General features: G+C 37.3%; 4 protein-coding genes across 5 annotated transcripts; 2 read left to right on the forward strand and 2 right to left on the reverse strand.

Annotated features, from left to right (window-relative positions):
• Positions 1-2,482: 2,482 nt before the first annotated feature.
• LOC121766125 lies at positions 2,483-6,003 on the reverse strand. The gene is made up of 2 exons (XM_042162470.1): positions 5,271-6,003; positions 2,483-2,920 (listed from the first exon to the last, which is right to left on the reverse strand). Exons 1-2 carry the CDS (start codon positions 5,687-5,689, stop codon positions 2,677-2,679), a joined length of 663 nt encoding a protein of 220 aa, XP_042018404.1. The 5' UTR covers positions 5,690-6,003; the 3' UTR covers positions 2,483-2,676.
• A 1,521-nt stretch (positions 6,004-7,524) lies between these two features.
• LOC121764478 (probable LRR receptor-like serine/threonine-protein kinase At3g47570) lies at positions 7,525-8,709 on the reverse strand. The gene is made up of 2 exons (XM_042160491.1): positions 7,950-8,709; positions 7,525-7,862 (listed from the first exon to the last, which is right to left on the reverse strand). Exons 1-2 carry the CDS (start codon positions 8,443-8,445, stop codon positions 7,525-7,527), a joined length of 834 nt encoding a protein of 277 aa, XP_042016425.1. The 5' UTR covers positions 8,446-8,709.
• A 2,847-nt stretch (positions 8,710-11,556) lies between these two features.
• On the forward strand, positions 11,557-13,575 carry LOC121763705 (7-deoxyloganetic acid glucosyltransferase-like). Its single transcript, XM_042159763.1, has 2 exons — positions 11,557-12,154; positions 12,537-13,575. The coding sequence occupies exons 1-2, from the start codon at positions 11,701-11,703 to the stop codon at positions 13,481-13,483; spliced, it is 1,401 nt and encodes a 466-aa protein (XP_042015697.1). The 5' UTR covers positions 11,557-11,700; the 3' UTR covers positions 13,484-13,575.
• Positions 13,576-15,231: 1,656 nt separating this feature from the next.
• LOC121763704 (7-deoxyloganetic acid glucosyl transferase-like) lies at positions 15,232-17,758 on the forward strand. 2 transcript variants are annotated; one of them, XM_042159761.1, is made up of 2 exons: positions 15,232-15,859; positions 16,741-17,758. In XM_042159761.1, exons 1-2 carry the CDS (start codon positions 15,337-15,339, stop codon positions 17,679-17,681), a joined length of 1,464 nt encoding a protein of 487 aa, XP_042015695.1. In that variant the 5' UTR covers positions 15,232-15,336; the 3' UTR covers positions 17,682-17,758. The 2 variants fall into 2 exon arrangements, with proteins under 2 accessions (XP_042015695.1, XP_042015696.1); XM_042159762.1 differs by having other exon boundaries at positions 16,744-17,758.
• Positions 17,759-17,810: the final 52 nt, after the last annotated feature.

Here is a 17,810-nt window from a genome sequence, read left to right on the forward strand (position 1 = left end):
AATGAAACTCGAACTTTTCAAATTTTTAAAACATTTCCATAATAATAAAAATTAAAATTAATCTGTAAATATCAAATACTCTGCCGTGGAAATAAATCCATACTGTTTTGGATAAAAAGTAAAAACAACATCGTTTAATATTAACTAACATCTGGAATAGAGTGACATCGTTTCCCAAAAAAAAACATTGTGTTGTTGTGATTTTATAGGATTTCAATTTCAAAAGTTATACGGTATAATATTATATGATGGTAAGTGAATACGAAACTATGTTTAAAATAGCAATTATATAGTATAACATAATGGTGATAATTACCAGAGTCTACAAATAATATACTTATAGTCTTATACATCAGTAACATATAATTATAGTAGTACGTATTACTTATTGTTTTCTACATGTGGAAGTTAATTATAGGTTGGATTAAATACAAGAAAAATCTCATGAGATTGCCAACAAAAATTCAAAAAGAAGGGGAAGAAAAAGAGAAAAATGATCACATAATTTCGCCAAAGTATGTTGTGATCAGCTTAAGATCAGTTAATCCGTTATAACATTAGTAGAATTATAACATTAGTAGAATTAACTTATTGACAAAAATTGACATGTGATGGGGAAGGAATGTGTATGTTTTGGATATGTTGTATGAGAATGAAGCATTTTTAAATGGGTATACATGTGATATGCTTTTAAATCAGATGCATGATTTCTATAGGATATTGATTTAGTTTATTTATTTTTGCAGTTATTTTAATGATTCATGATTTGGAGTACTAATATCAACACATCCTTAATCTTTTTTCGATTATTATGATACTTGTGAAATCCATCATTCATAAAATTCTTTTATGTGATATATATAGTACTATAGATGAGTTTGGTAAGAATTGTTGTATTCTATTTTAAATGAGTTCAAAAAATGCTATGTGGTTTGAGGAATGCTATGTGGAGCAATCCAACATAAATTGATACCGACTCCTCACAATTTGGTAACAAATGCCCACTCTTTAGACCGATTGGTTAATAATGCATATAGACTTTTTTTTAATAAGAATTTTTTAAATACTTACAGTGTCAAATTACAATTTTACCTTTTTTTAATAGTTAAAAAAAATCTCTTTCCTATGTTTGTTCACTTCAAATTGCAAACCATAGTTTCCGAATAAACTAAACGTTATTTTCTTGATCTGGCACTGATCTTGATCACAAGAAAGGTGAATAAAATTCCTAATGAGAAAAGCTCGAAATTGAGAAAAACGAAGCCAACAAACGGTCTCTTGGGTATTTTTTAAATACTTACATTGTGAAATTACAATTTTACCTCTTTTTAATAGTAAAAACAGTTCTCTTTCCTATGTTCACTTCAAATTGCAAACCATTGTCACCGAATCACCCAAAAATTATGTTCTTGATCTGACACTAATCTTTTTTTATGGTTAAATAAATGAACTTAAATTTAAAGGCCACGTCACGGAGGATTCGAACTCGAGACATTTGACCTCAAGCATTATTAACCTCTCTATTGCTTGGCCAACTCACATCCACATATCTAACACTAATCTTGATCACAAGCAAGGTGAATTGAATTCCTAACAGCTTGAAATTGAGAAAAACGAAGCCAACAAACATTTGTCGATAATAATATATGAGATTAAGAACTCAATATCAGGAGGCATGCCACCTTGATATATAATCATACATGAAAAAGGGTTTGAGCAAATAATGTACATGTTGATTTATTGGGCTGATATATTGGTGGACTATTATTTGGGCCTGAGAATTATTTTGGCCCAGGTGGTAACTTGGGCTTGTGGCTGCCCTACCCCAGTTTCCGGATGATATACCTCCCTCTCCCTCTATCTGCCGCTTGACATTCACTACTCTCTCATTCTCTCTCTACTCTCTCTCGCGTCTGTATGATTCCATTCTTTCTGTCTTCTTCTCTAATGAGTCTCTGATTGTTTCACGGTGATGTTTCACGGTTATTTGAGTGATTGATCTTGTGTAAGCGTGGGAGAAAGTAACTGCTTCGGTTGCTTGGGTGTCGGAGAAACTAGGGTTTCTGTTTCGAGGGGTTTCTTGTGAGCTTGTGTTTGGAGAGTTGTTAGATCCAGCATTGTGGAGTGGATTGGGGTTGGTATCCGGTGTGTGAGGTTAATCACTTGTGGATTCTACCGTGCTCCCTTGGATCTTGGTTTCTGGAGAATAGATCCGTACTATTAGCGGATGGCTGAGCCATAGCCACTAGATCTATTCGAATAATTTGTTTTCCTTGTTATTTCTGCACTGTGTTTGTATTACTATTTTAGATCCGAGAGGATCATTTGTGTTTTACTAACTAGGGTTTTGAGTGTGCAGGTTCTCGGTGGTCCAGTGGCGCATCCGGTCAAGGATTGCATGGTCCGATAGTAATTGCTAGTTGTTGTAATAGCTAGCTAAGGATTCATATTGTATAAATCAGCCGCGTGGGTGAGAGTTTGATTGAGCTCTCTTGTATAAGAACAAAGAGGTCTCGGTAATTAGTGAAACCGGACTTGTCTGATTCCTACAGTACACTTGCACAAAACCATCTCAGTCTTCCCTACCACACTATTTATACACAACCTAGTAGCAAATACACGAAAAATATCTCACAATTCACGGGTATTTCGCCTTTTTTACCTCTCGTGTTAGAATCACGAGGGTACGTTGAAGTGGAATAGCCAGGAGATTACGAATGCAAACACCATACAAGCTAACAAAAAGTTTAGAAAACGATGGCCTTGCCAGAAATTTTGAGACTCCAAAAGGGGTGCACGAGTCGGGGCAGTCGCTGCAGCTGCTTCAGCATCATTTGCTTCGTTCCATTGTGCCATGATCAAGTCACCCTCATTTACACCAACGACGTTTTGTGCAATTGAGCCACATATCTCACAGATTCTGCAAGCATAGCATGAGCCATAAACATGAGCAAGATTGATCGTTTCTTATAAATAGAAATCAAGAAAGGGACACCGAGTAACTTTTTCACATGTATGATCATATCATGTTACAGTTTCAAAACCCAATAGGTTTTATAATCTAGATCACCAAGAAGAGTGCAGATTTCTTATCAGTCTCGAATCTTAGTACAAGCAGAACATATGTATTAGTATTCTAAGAACACGAAACTAGGTTGTCCACTTAAGTGACGCGAGAATATTCTAAAAATATAGCGATCACATAAGAAAAAAAATGCTCAATCATCCAAATCCTCTGTGGAGCTAAGTGAGAGCTGCTGAAATTCGTAGAAATGCCATTACCTACATAAATCTCTGTATTCTAATAACTGGAAAAAGTTGTTCCTAACTTTGAGTTTTGTATTCGAATATCTTCTTAACAGAGGCTACCGGAGTGGAGCATAGTATAGGATAACTACATAGTCTTTAGCTGTTTACAGGCATATTACTCTAATGGGTGAGGTTTCAACTAAATAAATTCAGATAACTAAAAGATTCATGACAATACAAGCAGCAACAAACGTACCCTTAAATAGAAAAGTCGAAGTCACAATAAAAAAACAGGACGTTAGCCTACATTGCACCGTGCAACCGTTAAAGAGACAACATGGCCTAATTCATCGATCTCCTAACTTGTAATGAGCAAATAATCATATACATAGACTAAACCTTTATCCCGAAGATATAGGACCAACAAAATCTGGTTTCACATTAATCATTGAACTGATGATAGCTAAGAACTGAATGTAGTCAAAATGTCAAATAAGGAGAAATTACAAAGACAATCAGGGTATGGTTGACATAGCTTTAGAAAAAAGTGTCCAAATAACTAAAAAAAATGTTGTCCAGGTACTTTTGTTTAGAAGAGTTTTCTCGGCTGTATTTGAGTTAAAACTTTTTGTTTCATCACCACTACTCTTCGTTTGAAGTTTGTATTGCCAGAAGTTGCACATGTTTAGCAAAGTGGTGTGTGAGACTGGTTGGATAAAACACATGCTAAATGTTTGAGTCACTGTTAGAAGATTCCCCCATTCTTTCCCAAACAAACCTAGAGATCCCTACACCTTGTACTATTCCATTCATATTTTTAGATATCGTGTTACAGGAATCTAAAGTCATGTCAGTACACCAAAAGATCCGCATATGAAGTTTTAGGAGTACTTGAAAGGACCATTCAAGGGTGAAAACAAAAATGAAGTGCTTATTTTGATAAGTGGATACTTTCAAGATATTTTACCATTATTCTAAAAGGAACTAGAACAAGTCGGTCACTCCCGTACAAAATAGGTAAGATGCACTAACATAGGCATCTAAATTGCAGAATATTCGGTACATTCTTTCACATGATAAGATCTGGACACTCCATATTGTCTATGTAGGCAAAAGAGACAAGCACTAACTACATAAGCCTATTTCAACACGTTGAACAATCAACAGATATTTCACGTTAAGTGGACCAGAATGGTGGAACAAACTATCTACTTGCATCTATGCTGACATAATAACAATTGTGCATCTATAGGTGGAAATATCTCATCATACTAAAGCTTTATACGACTTTGGATTATCTCTCGAAGGTGTGTAACATGGACAGAATAAAACAAGGTTAGCAACTGAAACCATTAGCTAAATTTGAGATACAAAACACTTCAAACACAAAATTATGTCCTAAGTTATTAGCTGTATGAGCTGCAATCTTGAAGTAGAAACTAAGAAGAAGAAAGCACCTAAATACACGAATTCCACTAAAAAAAATGGCTGTAAAAAGAATTGTGGAGACATGAGAAGAGTGTCAAATAATTATAACCCCACAAATACTAAAATCAAAGTCAAATGTTCACAAAGTAATGTAAATATAACCAGCTGCCACAAAAAAAAGCAGAATTTCCTAGTGGAGGGGTTTCATCTTTTCTCCTTTACTCTATTATAGATTCTTTTAATAGCTACAGTTTGAGGCTTTTCCTTTCCTAACCTCTTCCTTTTTCCCACAGTTGCCATGGCCACACCAAAATACTCTTTATCTTTTCCTTTAAAGTTACAGTTGTTTCAAACTAAGCTTTTTCTATTATCCACCTCAACATTGCACTATACTCAAAGAATCAATGATCAAAAGCCCAACTCACAAATGCACACAGAGACATAAAACATAACAAACAATCCACAGAATCCCACATTTATTCCCAAATTATGATATACTCCAACCACAAGCATGTAATGATGAATTTGAAGCAAAAAAGTAAACTTTATACAAAAATAACACATTAAATTGTTTGAATATTAGCTAAACTTACTTGTTTCCCTTAATCTTGAACCAAGCTTCTGCGCATTGTTTGTGGGAGGCAGCCAAATCGTCCTTACAAGAACAACCTAGCTCAATAGGGATCCCAGATTCCTGATTAGTTGCATCCATGCTGAGATGGCAAATCCTGCAATCCTTGATGATTCTTGTCAGATGCAGCTTAGATTCCTCTGCACCAGATTCCAGATCCACCATCTCCACTGAGTACTCTGAAACATTTGAATCCCTCCTCTCATTCTTCTCATTCACATTAACAATAATCTCATTTCCATTAGAGGAAGGCGGCGCATCGCCTCCTCTCTCGGCGGCTACTACTGCCGGACAACCACCTCCACAGCCGCCGCCGCCGCAGACATGAGTGGTGTTAGCTGATTCTAAATCAACATCCCCGGATTGCTGTAAAGATGACATTTTTACAGTAGCCCAGATCAAGATTCTTCATGAACAGCAAAAACAAGACAGAACATCAAGAATTAATCATCACCCATTTGTTCTCTCTCTCTCTCTCTCTCTCTCTCTCTAGGTTATACTTTTCTGGCTCTACACTGTCATTTGATTGTGACGATGGAGCAGCCAACAAAGAAATGAGCTTTATACATTGAATTTTAATTCTGTATAAATAGAAGAAAAAAGCAGTGCAGCAAGTGAAACATGAGCGTCGGTGTGAGGGATAACCATTCGCCTCTGCCCCCTCTTTTTGCTGGGATATATAGCGAAACCTTTATCCAAATTTTTGACATAATTGTTCACGAAAAGTATCTTATAGCTGCGGCAGACATGTGAGTTTTATGACATTCATGTGTACACGTAATTCAACATGTGATTTGTATAAAAAGACTTTGTTTTCGTAAAATATGGTTTAGCTAACTTCATCGTCTCACTTTAAAATGGGAGCAATTCTATTTCGGCACAAGATTTTATACGGTGTTAACGAAGGAAATAAAGTAAGAGAAAAAAAAAATAGAGCGACATGTTAATATTTTCAGAAATGTTTTTTTACCTCTTATCCTTCAATAATATTTCAATTAATCTTTTTTAAAAACTAGTGATAATATATGAAAAAAAAATTATAGTAGACGGTAAGAGAAAAAATTATAATATAGTACTTTATTGCCTAGGTTTTTTTTTCAATTTGTAGTTAATAAAACAATACACTTCTAATTTTCCATAATGCGCTTTTAGATACATAATTCAAACGTTTTATCAACTATTTTAAGTATATTAAATAAAAAGTTAATTCCTATAAATATATTTATAAATTTTAAAAAAAATAGGAATTTGGGTCTCTAAAATAATTAACTTTCTCCAAAATCCGGTACTTCTCATAGGCTATAAAAGTGGTATTAAAAACCATGTACTTTATGAACCGTGTATTTTTCCAACCCGACCGTAACAAAATTTCGATGATATACAATCTACGTAGACAATCGTCAAGTCGACGTGTACTCATGGTGAATTTTAAGCCATATGACGTCGTTTCCAACAAATCTTAAATCCTAAGAGTTAAACCTCAAGTAGCCGATAATCCAAGCCTCCTAGCTCAACTGGTTGGGAAGGGAGGCAATGATATGGCGCCATCCAGGAGGTCCTGAGTTCGAATCCTGGATGGCCCAACTTGGGATTAATTTCCCTGTGGGCCCAAGGCTTGTTGCCTTGGGACTTTGCAAGCATACGGGCCTGGACCAGTCTGAGGGTGGTCAACTTACGAGCCAAGACCCGTCTGAGGGTGGGATATCGACTAGTTCGTGGGCCACGAGGGACCTGAGGGTGGGATATCGACTTGGTCGTGGGCCACGAGGGGTCTGAGGGTGGGATATCGGCTAGGTCGTGGGCCACGAGGGGCAGGAGGAGGCTAGTTCGGACGTGACCACGAGGGGCTGGAAGAGGCTGGTTCGCTTGCCAATGTATCTCGAACTCCGATGTGTGTGTGTGCGCGCGCGTGTGTGTAAAAAAAAAAACCTCAAGTAGCCGATATTCTTCAAGAATCAGCCATTCCAAATTTGCTTCTCCGAGTAAGCTATGTGAATGGATTTATTCAAAAAACACTAAAAGTTTTCAAACCATATATTCAATGCTAATTTTTAGCTGACATAGGATAGGAGTGACAAATAAAGAGTAAAGCAAAATATATTCTACATGTCTTCAGCAAAAGTTAAGTATGACTAATAATAATACAGTGCATACTTATTCTAACTCTTGGCATTAATAGGAAAATAACTCATCACTTCCCCACTAAGATTTAAGCTTCACCCCAAAAACCCATGTTGGATTTTCTGCAGATGTGCTAGAGCTTCTTTCATATTAATCCTTTCATGAGAAGAATCTGCACAACAGTTTATGGCCAACTCCAATATGGATGATGTGAATTCCACAATTTTGTCGCCATGTTCTTCTTCAGTGTTAATCAGTAAGTTGTCATCTATAACTTGATATGTGAATTGTGGAACTGACCTTTCAATCCAACTCTTCAAGCTTAGATCTCCATCAAACATGTCGTCACTTGGCTTTTTTCTCGTAAAAACTTCCATCAACGTCACCCCGTAGACGTCGCACCTTGTGGAGACTTGCCCTTCTGAACCATACTCTACAATCACAAGAAAAGGACTGCTATTAAACATGGCTTCATTTATTATTAAGTATATACATATATAAATTTAGAATAACAATTCACCAGGAGCAATGTAACCCAATGTTCCCAGGGTGTTGGTTAACACCATGCTATCTCCATTGTATAGCAACTTTGCTATCCCAAAATCGCTTACACGGGCAACCATATCTTCGTCTAACAGGACATTACTTGGCTTCAAGTCACTGTGGACAATTGGCGTCGAATACCCACAGTGAAGATACTCCAAAGCCGATGCAACATCGATCATTATATTCAATCTTTCCATGAAACTCAAGAAATGGTTTTGAGAATATAACCATTTCTCAAGGTTTCCATTGGCCATGTATTCAAGTACTAATGCCTTGAAGTCTTCATTGGAACAACAACTTATGACACTATTAGGCATCAAATATCTTTGAAATGCCTTCCAACCGTAGATTAAACACCTTGACAGCGACAACCTTCCCATTGTTAAGAACTCCTTTGTACACAGAGCAAGAACTCCCAGTGCCAAGCAAATTGGTCCCACTGAATTGTTCAGTTGCTTGCATAAGTTCATAATAAGAGATTCTCTCTGGCACAATGGATATCATTTCATCAACTTCTATAGTTGTCTTATCTTTCCTTCTTTTTCTGAGAAAGATAAGAGCTAGAGAAACAATTGAAATGAAAGCCACAACCCCAAAAGCAATCAATGAAGCTCTTTCCACCATTTTCCTCTTTGATACGTGATTAGAAACCTCGGGGCAAATTGGGACATTGAACCTCAGAATTCCACACAATGCCTCATTGCCCTTAAAAAAATCCATAGTGAAGGTTCTGAAAGAACCACCACTTGGAATCTCTGCACTCAGATTATTGAAAGAGACATTAAAGTAGTTGAGATGTTGAAGAGCTTCCAAAGACTTTGGAATTGAACCAGAGAGGTTGTTATGAGATAAGTTAAGCCTCACCAAACTTATCATGTTTCCCATGGAAACTGGAATAGAACCTTCAAGTCTGTTATTTGCCAAAGACAGATTAACCAAGTTCTGTAGCTTTCCAATAGTGCTGGGAATAGACCCCGACAACTTATTCATCGATAGGTCTATATCGATTGCTGCTCGTAAGTTACTCATCTGTTGAGGTAAAAACCCACTCAATGAATTGAAGGACAAGTTAAGAATCAGCAAATCTTTTAGATCCCATAAGCTTGTAGGTATGCTTGAATGCAACATGTTGGACTGCATAAAGATATATCTTAAAGAAAAGATATTTCCCAAACATTTAGGAATTGAACCTGATAATTGGTTTTGGCCAATACTTAATAAATTAAGGTTGTATAAATCACATACAGCCTCTGGAATGGAGCCTTGCAACTTATTAGCATCAAGATATAATCCTTGAAGCTTATGCATATATTTGATGGAAAGTGGAATATTACCAGATAATTCATTCCCCTCTAATGCCAAGAGTGTCAAGTTTCTTAAGTTGCCTATTTGATCAGGAATGCTGCCATTTAATTTGCAGCGGGCGGCTCTGAATATTCCAAGCGAGGAAGATAAATTCCCAATGGACGCTGGAATGGTGCCGTATAAGATCCTGGTGAATTACATGAGAAATATTATTTTGAATAGCAATATGCATATGTTGAAAATGATCTACTATATGTCTCTTATCGTAATAATTGGATGCAAGATATTTACATGGAGTATTTTAATAGTTGTTGCATAATGGTAATTAATTTATTATGATATATGTATTTTGTTCTGAAGGTGATAAAGTATCGAGTATTATAGCCACCAAGACCAGAAAAGAACAAGTTCACGAGTGAAAAGGATATTAAAATAAAAATATGTTGGGCGTCCAAAGGTAGTGTATATCTCACCTATTCGTTCCATGCTCTTAACCAATATGATATTTGTTGCCTGAATGTAGTTATAGTTCTAAAAATAATAAGAAATGTGATAGTATGACTACTTTATGTAACATATTTTTCATAATGAAGTAGTATGTGATGAGGTTTGCATCTTGATGTAAATGCTACTTTATATAGTTGAGTCGCCATATTTTTCTCATTTTCTCTTACTTTAGCAATTAAGCATTAAAACTCGTGCTAATTTTAAATGGCCTTTTTTATGGGACGGAGGGAGTATATCTTAATAAACTTCCCCAGTTAAATTGTTATGCCATAGAGTTAATTCTTGTAGAGAAGACATGTTCCCAAAATATTTAAAGTTCCCCCAATCTGATTATTTTCAACACCAAAAGCAACCAGGTTGTGAAGATTGCCAATCTCAAGTGGTAGTGTACCTGTCAAATAATTATGACTATTCAAACAAATATACTTACATCAAATTTGTGTGAATCTAATGATACTAGAACCAATATTACCGTTCAAATTGTTAGCACCGAGGTGTAATGCCCGAAGAGATGTTAATTTGATTTGAGAATTTTCAACTTGTAGCAATATATGATGAATGATTGAGACATTTTTGAAGAACTCTTTTCTTTATTAGATATCCTTTGTTTTGCAGCTAATAAAATTGAACTCTTCGATACCTTAAGATGTTATAAAGTGTGTTTTATAATTTTCTGTGTAGACTAGGATACGTTGGGAAAATTCAAGTAGAATTTCAAGTTAATTGGAGGTCGTTTAGAAAATCTCCAAACACAGCTGCCAGAAGATATCTCGTTTTGACAGATAGAGGGAAAACGCTCACATCTTCCAAGACACTTTGAATTTTGGAATGAACTTTTATTTAAATGAAACTAGACATCAGTGGCTTTTGGTTGATACATGGAACACCTTCTAAGTCTTTCGGACCAGAGAGAACGGAGCCTCCAAAATCTGCTTTGTGAACAGAGGATCTCTATGAGATTTCCCCAAAATTTTCCATTTTGACTTTCAAGCCTTTCCTAAAGCAATGCTATACTTGTTTTAACCCACATTTTGAGCTTATCAATGTGTAATAAGAATGGTTGGATATTCTTAGCATCTGCTTTCTTAGTAGTAATCTATAATGCCAATTTAAGATCCTCGAGAATTAGATGAGAAATATTATTTTGAACAGAAATATGCATATGTTCAAAATGATCTACTATATGTCTCTTATCGTAATAATTGGATACAAAAGATTTAGATGAAGTATTCTAATAGTTGTTGCATAATGGTAACTAATTGATATGTGTGATATATGTAATTTTTACTGAAGGTGATAAAGTATTGAGCATTAGCCACCAAGACGAGAAAAGAACAGGTTCACGAGTAAAAAGGCTATTGATATCACAATATGTTGGGCGTACAAAGGTACTATATTTTTCACTGTATTCGTTTAATGCTCTCAACCAAGTATGAAATTTGTTGCCTTAATGTGGTTATAGTTGTAAAAGATAAGAAGTGTGGTAGTATGACTACTTTATGTAAAATACTCTTTATAATGAAGTAGTATGTGTTGAGGTTTGCATCTTGATGTAAAGGCAATTAGTGATTTGATGGAAGTAAGAAAAGATGAGATTTTGGAAAGGGGAGAAGATGTGGCTAAATTTGGATAGTGGACTAATATCATTGGTAATTTGGTACTTTGATATTGGACTAATGCAATATATCTATAATTCTCATGTATTCAGTTGTAATTTTTGTATCATGAAAACCGTAAGATATCATGAAACAGAGAAGTTAATGCCCTGCTTTGAGAATATCAATAAGAGATGTTTTTGCTGTTGTAGATAATATTATCCTCAATCTAGACATTGGACAATTATATTAATCCTATCTTCAGCTAAAGCTTATTAAGTATAAGTGGGGTGATATTCCCATTTCCGGCGCAGGGACATGAATTGCATGCTCAATCTCGCTCATCTCTTCTGTTTATCTGACTTCCACGTCACCTTCATCGTGTCGGAGTTCACCCACCGCCTCCTCCTCAAGAATACCTCCGTCCCTGCCACCTTCGCCGCTTATCCCGGCTTCCAGTTCCGGGCAATCCCCGATGGCCTCCCCGACGATCACCCCCGCTTCGGTGACAAACTCGGCGATATCATTCCCGCTGTTACAAACATCATGGTTCCAGTTTTCAAGAAAATGATGTCCGACGAAAACCTCCTCGCTTCCCCTCACCGCCGGCCGGCCACATGCTTCGTCGCAGACGGAAGTTTCGGATTCGCCGCTGACGTTGCGGAAGAGAACGGCCTTCCCTTGGTGTATTTCCGAACCCCCAGCGCCGCCTACTTCTGGGCTTTTTTCCAAGTTTATGATCTCATTCAAGCTCAAGAAATTCCCATTAAAGGTAAGCCGATTACTACTCACTCCGTCTGCCATTAATCGTCTGATCGTCTCAATTTGCCATTTTTTTTCCTATTCATGAATGATGATCTCATTTGCATTTTACTATTTTTGGTAATTAATTCCACATTCCACTAAGTTTATCTTACTCATGTTATTATAAAATTAATGATACAATAGTATAAAAGTAAGTGACACCTTCGTCACTAACCTTTTCCACCCTCTTTTCGTTACATTTCTAAAAATTCGAGCAGTGTCAAACTAAGCTAATTATTTTCGAACGGAGGAAGAACATTCTATATTGATATGCTAGCCTTTTAGGATGGTTCTTTTATAACATTATTACTTTTTTGTAGAATTTGAAACTTACTTCTTCCATTACGCAGGGAAATCGATGGACGGATTAGTGAAAGGCATACCGGGGATGGAGGGATTCCTTCGCCGCCGTGACCTGCCGAGCTTGTTCCACAGCGACGATGTAAACGACCATCTTCTTCAGAGCTTAGCAGCGGCGACGAGGCAAATCGTACGAGCACAAGCAGTCATATTCAACACATTCGAAGATTTAGAGGGGCCGATTTTATCAGCCATGCTTGAAAAACTGCCAAGAATCTACTCTATCGGTCCAATCCACGAGCAGCAGAAATCCAGGCTCATAGAGAAGGAATCCAAGGCCTCGATTGTTGCCGGCAATTTATGGCTGGAAGACCGGAGCTGCATTGATTGGTTGAACGCTCAGCCGGCGAGATCGGTGATCTATGTGAGCTTTGGGAGCATAACAGTTGTGACGAGAGAGCAATTGATGGAATTTTGGTATGGTTTGGTTAATAGTTCTCATAGATTCTTGTGGGTGATGCGCTCAGATTTCGTCACCGGAGAAGATGGGGACGATCAAATTCCAGCGGAATTGATGGAGGGCACTAAAGAAAAGGGTTACTTGGTGAAGTGGGCCCCACAGGAGGAGGTTCTTGTCCACCCTGCAGTGGGTGGATTCTTGACTCACAGTGGATGGAACTCGACTCTAGAGAGCATTGTTGCCGGTGTGCCGATGATATGCTGGCCTTATTTTGGTGATCAAACTGTTAATAGTAGATTCGTGAGTGAAGTTTGGAAGATTGGGCTTGACATTAAAGATACATGTGATAGATTGATTATTGAGAATGCTGTTAAGGAGGTTATGGAAGTTAGGAAGGATGTGTTTTTGGAAAGGGCGGATGGTATGGCCAAAATGGCTAAGAAGGCTGTTCAAAGAGGAGGTTCCTCATATACCAATTTGGATGCTTTGATTGACTATATCAATTCATTGATAATAACTTCAGAAAGATTAGACTAATGGAAAGCTCAATAATGTTGTGCCAAACGGAGGCAAGCCGCGTGCATCACTTCGCAGTCTCTTGCTCAGTTTTTGTATTAAGTTTTTCAATGTTCCATTTTGATTGTCCACCAAAGTTAGTCCTATTTTTATCGATAGAAACTTTCTCACTACTATTTTTCTTTATTTATCTACTTTACTCACTTTTTCTCTTTATCTCATATTTTACCCATTGCTCGTTAAAACTCAAGTCGATGTCAAGTCCATCGAATTTTAGGTATGTCCTATTTAAATTGCAAGCTAATCTAATTGAAATATTATTGAGGTAATTATACATATTATAACTCTAAACATTTGGATTTTAGACTAGCCAATGAACTAATCGGGAAAAACCTAACGATGAAAATGAACTTATGCAAAGTACTAGTATTATTTTAGGCTACCATTATTATAGGAATGTTGCCCACATGTTATCAGTCCTCCAATGCGAGATACATGCTCTCATTATTTAATGATAGAAATTATTTATATTTATCGTATATGGAATATTTAATTTTTAAAACTGGCCAACCTGGCATCCATTACATGTTTGCTTAGGTAATCAATGACCAATGCATGTCCAGAAAATTCATCGTCGAAAACTCGAAATTGTCACCATCTTGAAAAACTTTGTCAACACACATTCTTCTTTAGTTGGTACCACAGTTACATGCAATGGCGGATCCAGGAACAAATTATCGTGGGGTCGAACAAGATAGTAAATATTTATTTAAAATAATTGTTTAAATTAATTATTTTTATAAATATATTTTTTAATATAAATAATTCATGCGAGTATCGATATTCTTAAAACAACATACTCCACTTTCTTCGTCCCGTTATAAGCGAGACTCTTCTTTTGGATACAAAATTTAAGAAAAAGACGTTTATGGAGCTAACTGAAGAAAGAATAAAATATGATCTTAGATAAAACAAAGATGCAAATAAATAATAAAGTAAGAGAGAACAATTATGTTATATTACGTATTTTGACAAAAAAAAATGACATACACATAGCATAATTTTTCTGTAACATACCAAATTTTTAAAGATTTGAAAAATTGAATATGAATAATAAGGTTGAAAATTTAAATTATAAAACTAAGAGTAGAAGAAATTAAGAAATATTTACTTTATATAAGTAGGTGGTTAATTTAGATAAATTGATTTTGATATACTGTAAAAAAAATATTACTACTACTACTATTTAACATTAATTGATAAGATGAGAAAATATTTTTAATGGACTTCTAAGAATTAATTCAAATAAAGAAAATATTTCAAAGCCCATTTTACAATTAGATAACATATTTAAGATATTTAATCTTTTAAACTTAGTTAAATTTATTGATGCCGGTTTATTCTATTTCACGAGTGAATATAGGGATGAGAAAACAATAATGACATCGCCAATACCATTCCTCTTTCTCTTCGAAAACAAAAACCGCGGAAGGACTCTTCCCCTCCAACTCCTTCGTTCTCGACAACAGTCTACCTATCCGGCTGCCTCACTTCCTTCCTTTCTCTCTGATCAGTCTCCTCATCATCTCACACAGCGTGAGGACGTGAGGTGGGGGCGGAGACGTGAACGCCGTAGGGTCGGAGGCTGAAGAAAGTAGCTTTCCGGTGCACTCCGTGGCAGGTGGTGGGGTCGGCCGACCCCGCCCGACCCCACCTGGATCCGCCAGTGGTTACATGCAATAATGCAACACTATAGTTAATAAAAAAAAATAAAAAAAAATCTCAATTGCCATTGTCCTTTTATAAAATGCAAGAATTCTTCACTGCATTAGTAATGATTCCAGTGTTTTTAAATAATCAAAACTGCAAATACTATGAGTTCTAAATCGGAAGTGAAGCTGCCGGCGCACGTGGTGATTTTCCCAATCCCAGCGCAGGGGCACATGAACAGCATGCTCAATCTTGCTCATCTCTTCTGTTTATCCGACTTCCACGTCACCTTCATCGTGTCGGAGTTCTGCCACCGCCTCCTCCTCAAGAACACCTCCGTCCCCGCCACCTTCGCCGCCTATCCCGGCTTCCATTTCCGGATCATCCCCGACGGACTCCCCGACGACCACCCCCGCTTTGGTGCCCAAGCCGGAGGCGTCAGTCCCGCTGTTATACACAACATGGTTCCACTTTTCAAGAAAATGATGGCCGACAAAGACCTCCTCGCGTCCCCCCACCGCAGGCCGGCCACGTGCTTTGTCGCCGACGGCAGTTTCAGTTTCGCCGCTGACTTTGCGGAAGAGAACGGCCTTCCCTTGCTCTATTTCCGAACCCCCAGTGCCGCCTACTCCTGGGCCTTTTTTCAGGTTGATGATCTCATTCAAGCTCAAGAAATTCCCATTAAAGGTAATCGTAACTAATACTCCCTCAATCCCCCATTAATTGACATCAATTTTCATTTTCGTCCGTCCTCAATTAATTGACATCCTTACTTTTTACTACTTTTAGTAATAGACCCGACCCCACATTAAGTGGTGGACGCAAAAAAATTTTTTGGTAGGAACTTCATTTTGTATATGTGCGTGAAAGAATAACTACTCATTTTGTACATGAAAATAACTTTGTTAATGATAATATGAGTTTTATTGCGAGTCGAAAAGTAAGAGAGTGATTTTAAAAAGGTGATTGAAATATTGCTTGTAAATAGCTTTGGTGGACACCAAAATAAAAAAGAATCTAGTGAGCAAGTAGATACTAGCAAACAGGGGAATATATAACATTGTCACTTATTTCATCTATAACATGAACACTTTTTGTAAAGTTCGAAAAATTGTTTCTTTGATGGTGCATGTGAAAACAATCAAGCAAAGACATGAAGAAGAAAGTAGAACAAGACATTTGATAATCTCTGCAATTGGATAATTTTACTGTTTCATTGATGGATGATAATGTAACATACAAACTGAATTTATATCCAGACTAGGAAGGATCTAGAACACTTCACTAATCTTGTACAAACCGCGATTACAGACACTAATCATAACAGAATCACTAAGCTTTCTTCTTCATCAATGCTTTAACAACTATGTCTCTCCAAGTACACTTGTGGTTCTCACTTTTGTTGGGCAAGACCACAGCATCTCTCTGATCTTCACCAGCTGGCAGTGGTACAATCTTGACTCTATCTCGTGCTCCAAGCTTGCTCACATGGCAGTGACTTGGATCATCTTCATTCAGCTCAGCATTGCAAGCACCTCCAGTTTGCTCACTGTAGCCTTCTTTAACAGCAGGGAAATCGATGGATGGATTAGTGAAAGGCATACCGGGAATGGAAGGATTCCTCCGACGCAGGGACCTGCCGACCTTCTTCCGCACCGACGACGCAAATGACCGTCTTCTTCAGAGCTTAGCAGCCACAACGAGGCAAATAGTACGAGCACAAGCAGTCATATTCAACACTTTCGAAGATTTAGAGGGGCCGATTTTATCAGCTATGCTCGAAGATTTGCCAAGAATCTACTCTATTGGTCCGATCCACGAGCACCAGAAATCCAGGATCATAGAGAAGAAATCCGAGGCCTCGATTGTGGCTGGCAATTTATGGGCGGAAGATCGGAGCTGCATTGATTGGTTGAACGCTCAGCCGGCGAGATCGGTGATCTATGTGAGCTTTGGGAGCATAACAGTTGTTACGAGAGAGCAGTTGATGGAGTTCTGGCATGGTTTGGTCAACAGTTCTCACAAATTCTTGTGGGTGATTCGCTCGGATTTTATCACCGGAGAAGATGGGGGCGGTCAAATTCCCGCGGAATTGATAGAGAGCACTAAGGAAAAGGGTTACATGGTGAAGTGGGCCCCGCAGGAGGAGGTTCTCAACCACCCTGCGGTGGGGGCATTTTTGACTCACAGTGGATGGAATTCGACTCTGGAGAGCATTGTTGCTGGTGTGCCGATGATATGCTGGCCTTATTTTGGTGATCAAACTATTAATAGTAGGTTTGTGAGTGAGGTGTGGAAGATAGGTCTTGACATTAAAGATATTTGTGATAGATTGATTATTGAGAAGGCGGTTAGGGAGGTTATGGAAGTGAGGAAGGATGAGTTTTTGGAAAGGGCAGATGGAATGGCCAAAATGGCTAAGAAGGCTGTTCAAAGAGGAGGTTCCTCTTATACCAATTTGGATGCTCTGATTCAGTATATTAAGTCATTGATAACAATTGGTACTTGATAAATATTGGACTAGTGGACATCATAAACTTCAAATTATGTTATGAATATAATAAAAATGAACTTACAATTTCTTAAGCGAAATGGATGATAATACATTTATGATTTATTGATACATGATGATTATATA

Source organism: Salvia splendens, chromosome 14, assembly GCF_004379255.2.
Source record: "Salvia splendens isolate huo1 chromosome 14, SspV2, whole genome shotgun sequence".
NCBI classification, from domain to species: domain Eukaryota; kingdom Viridiplantae; phylum Streptophyta; class Magnoliopsida; order Lamiales; family Lamiaceae; genus Salvia; species Salvia splendens.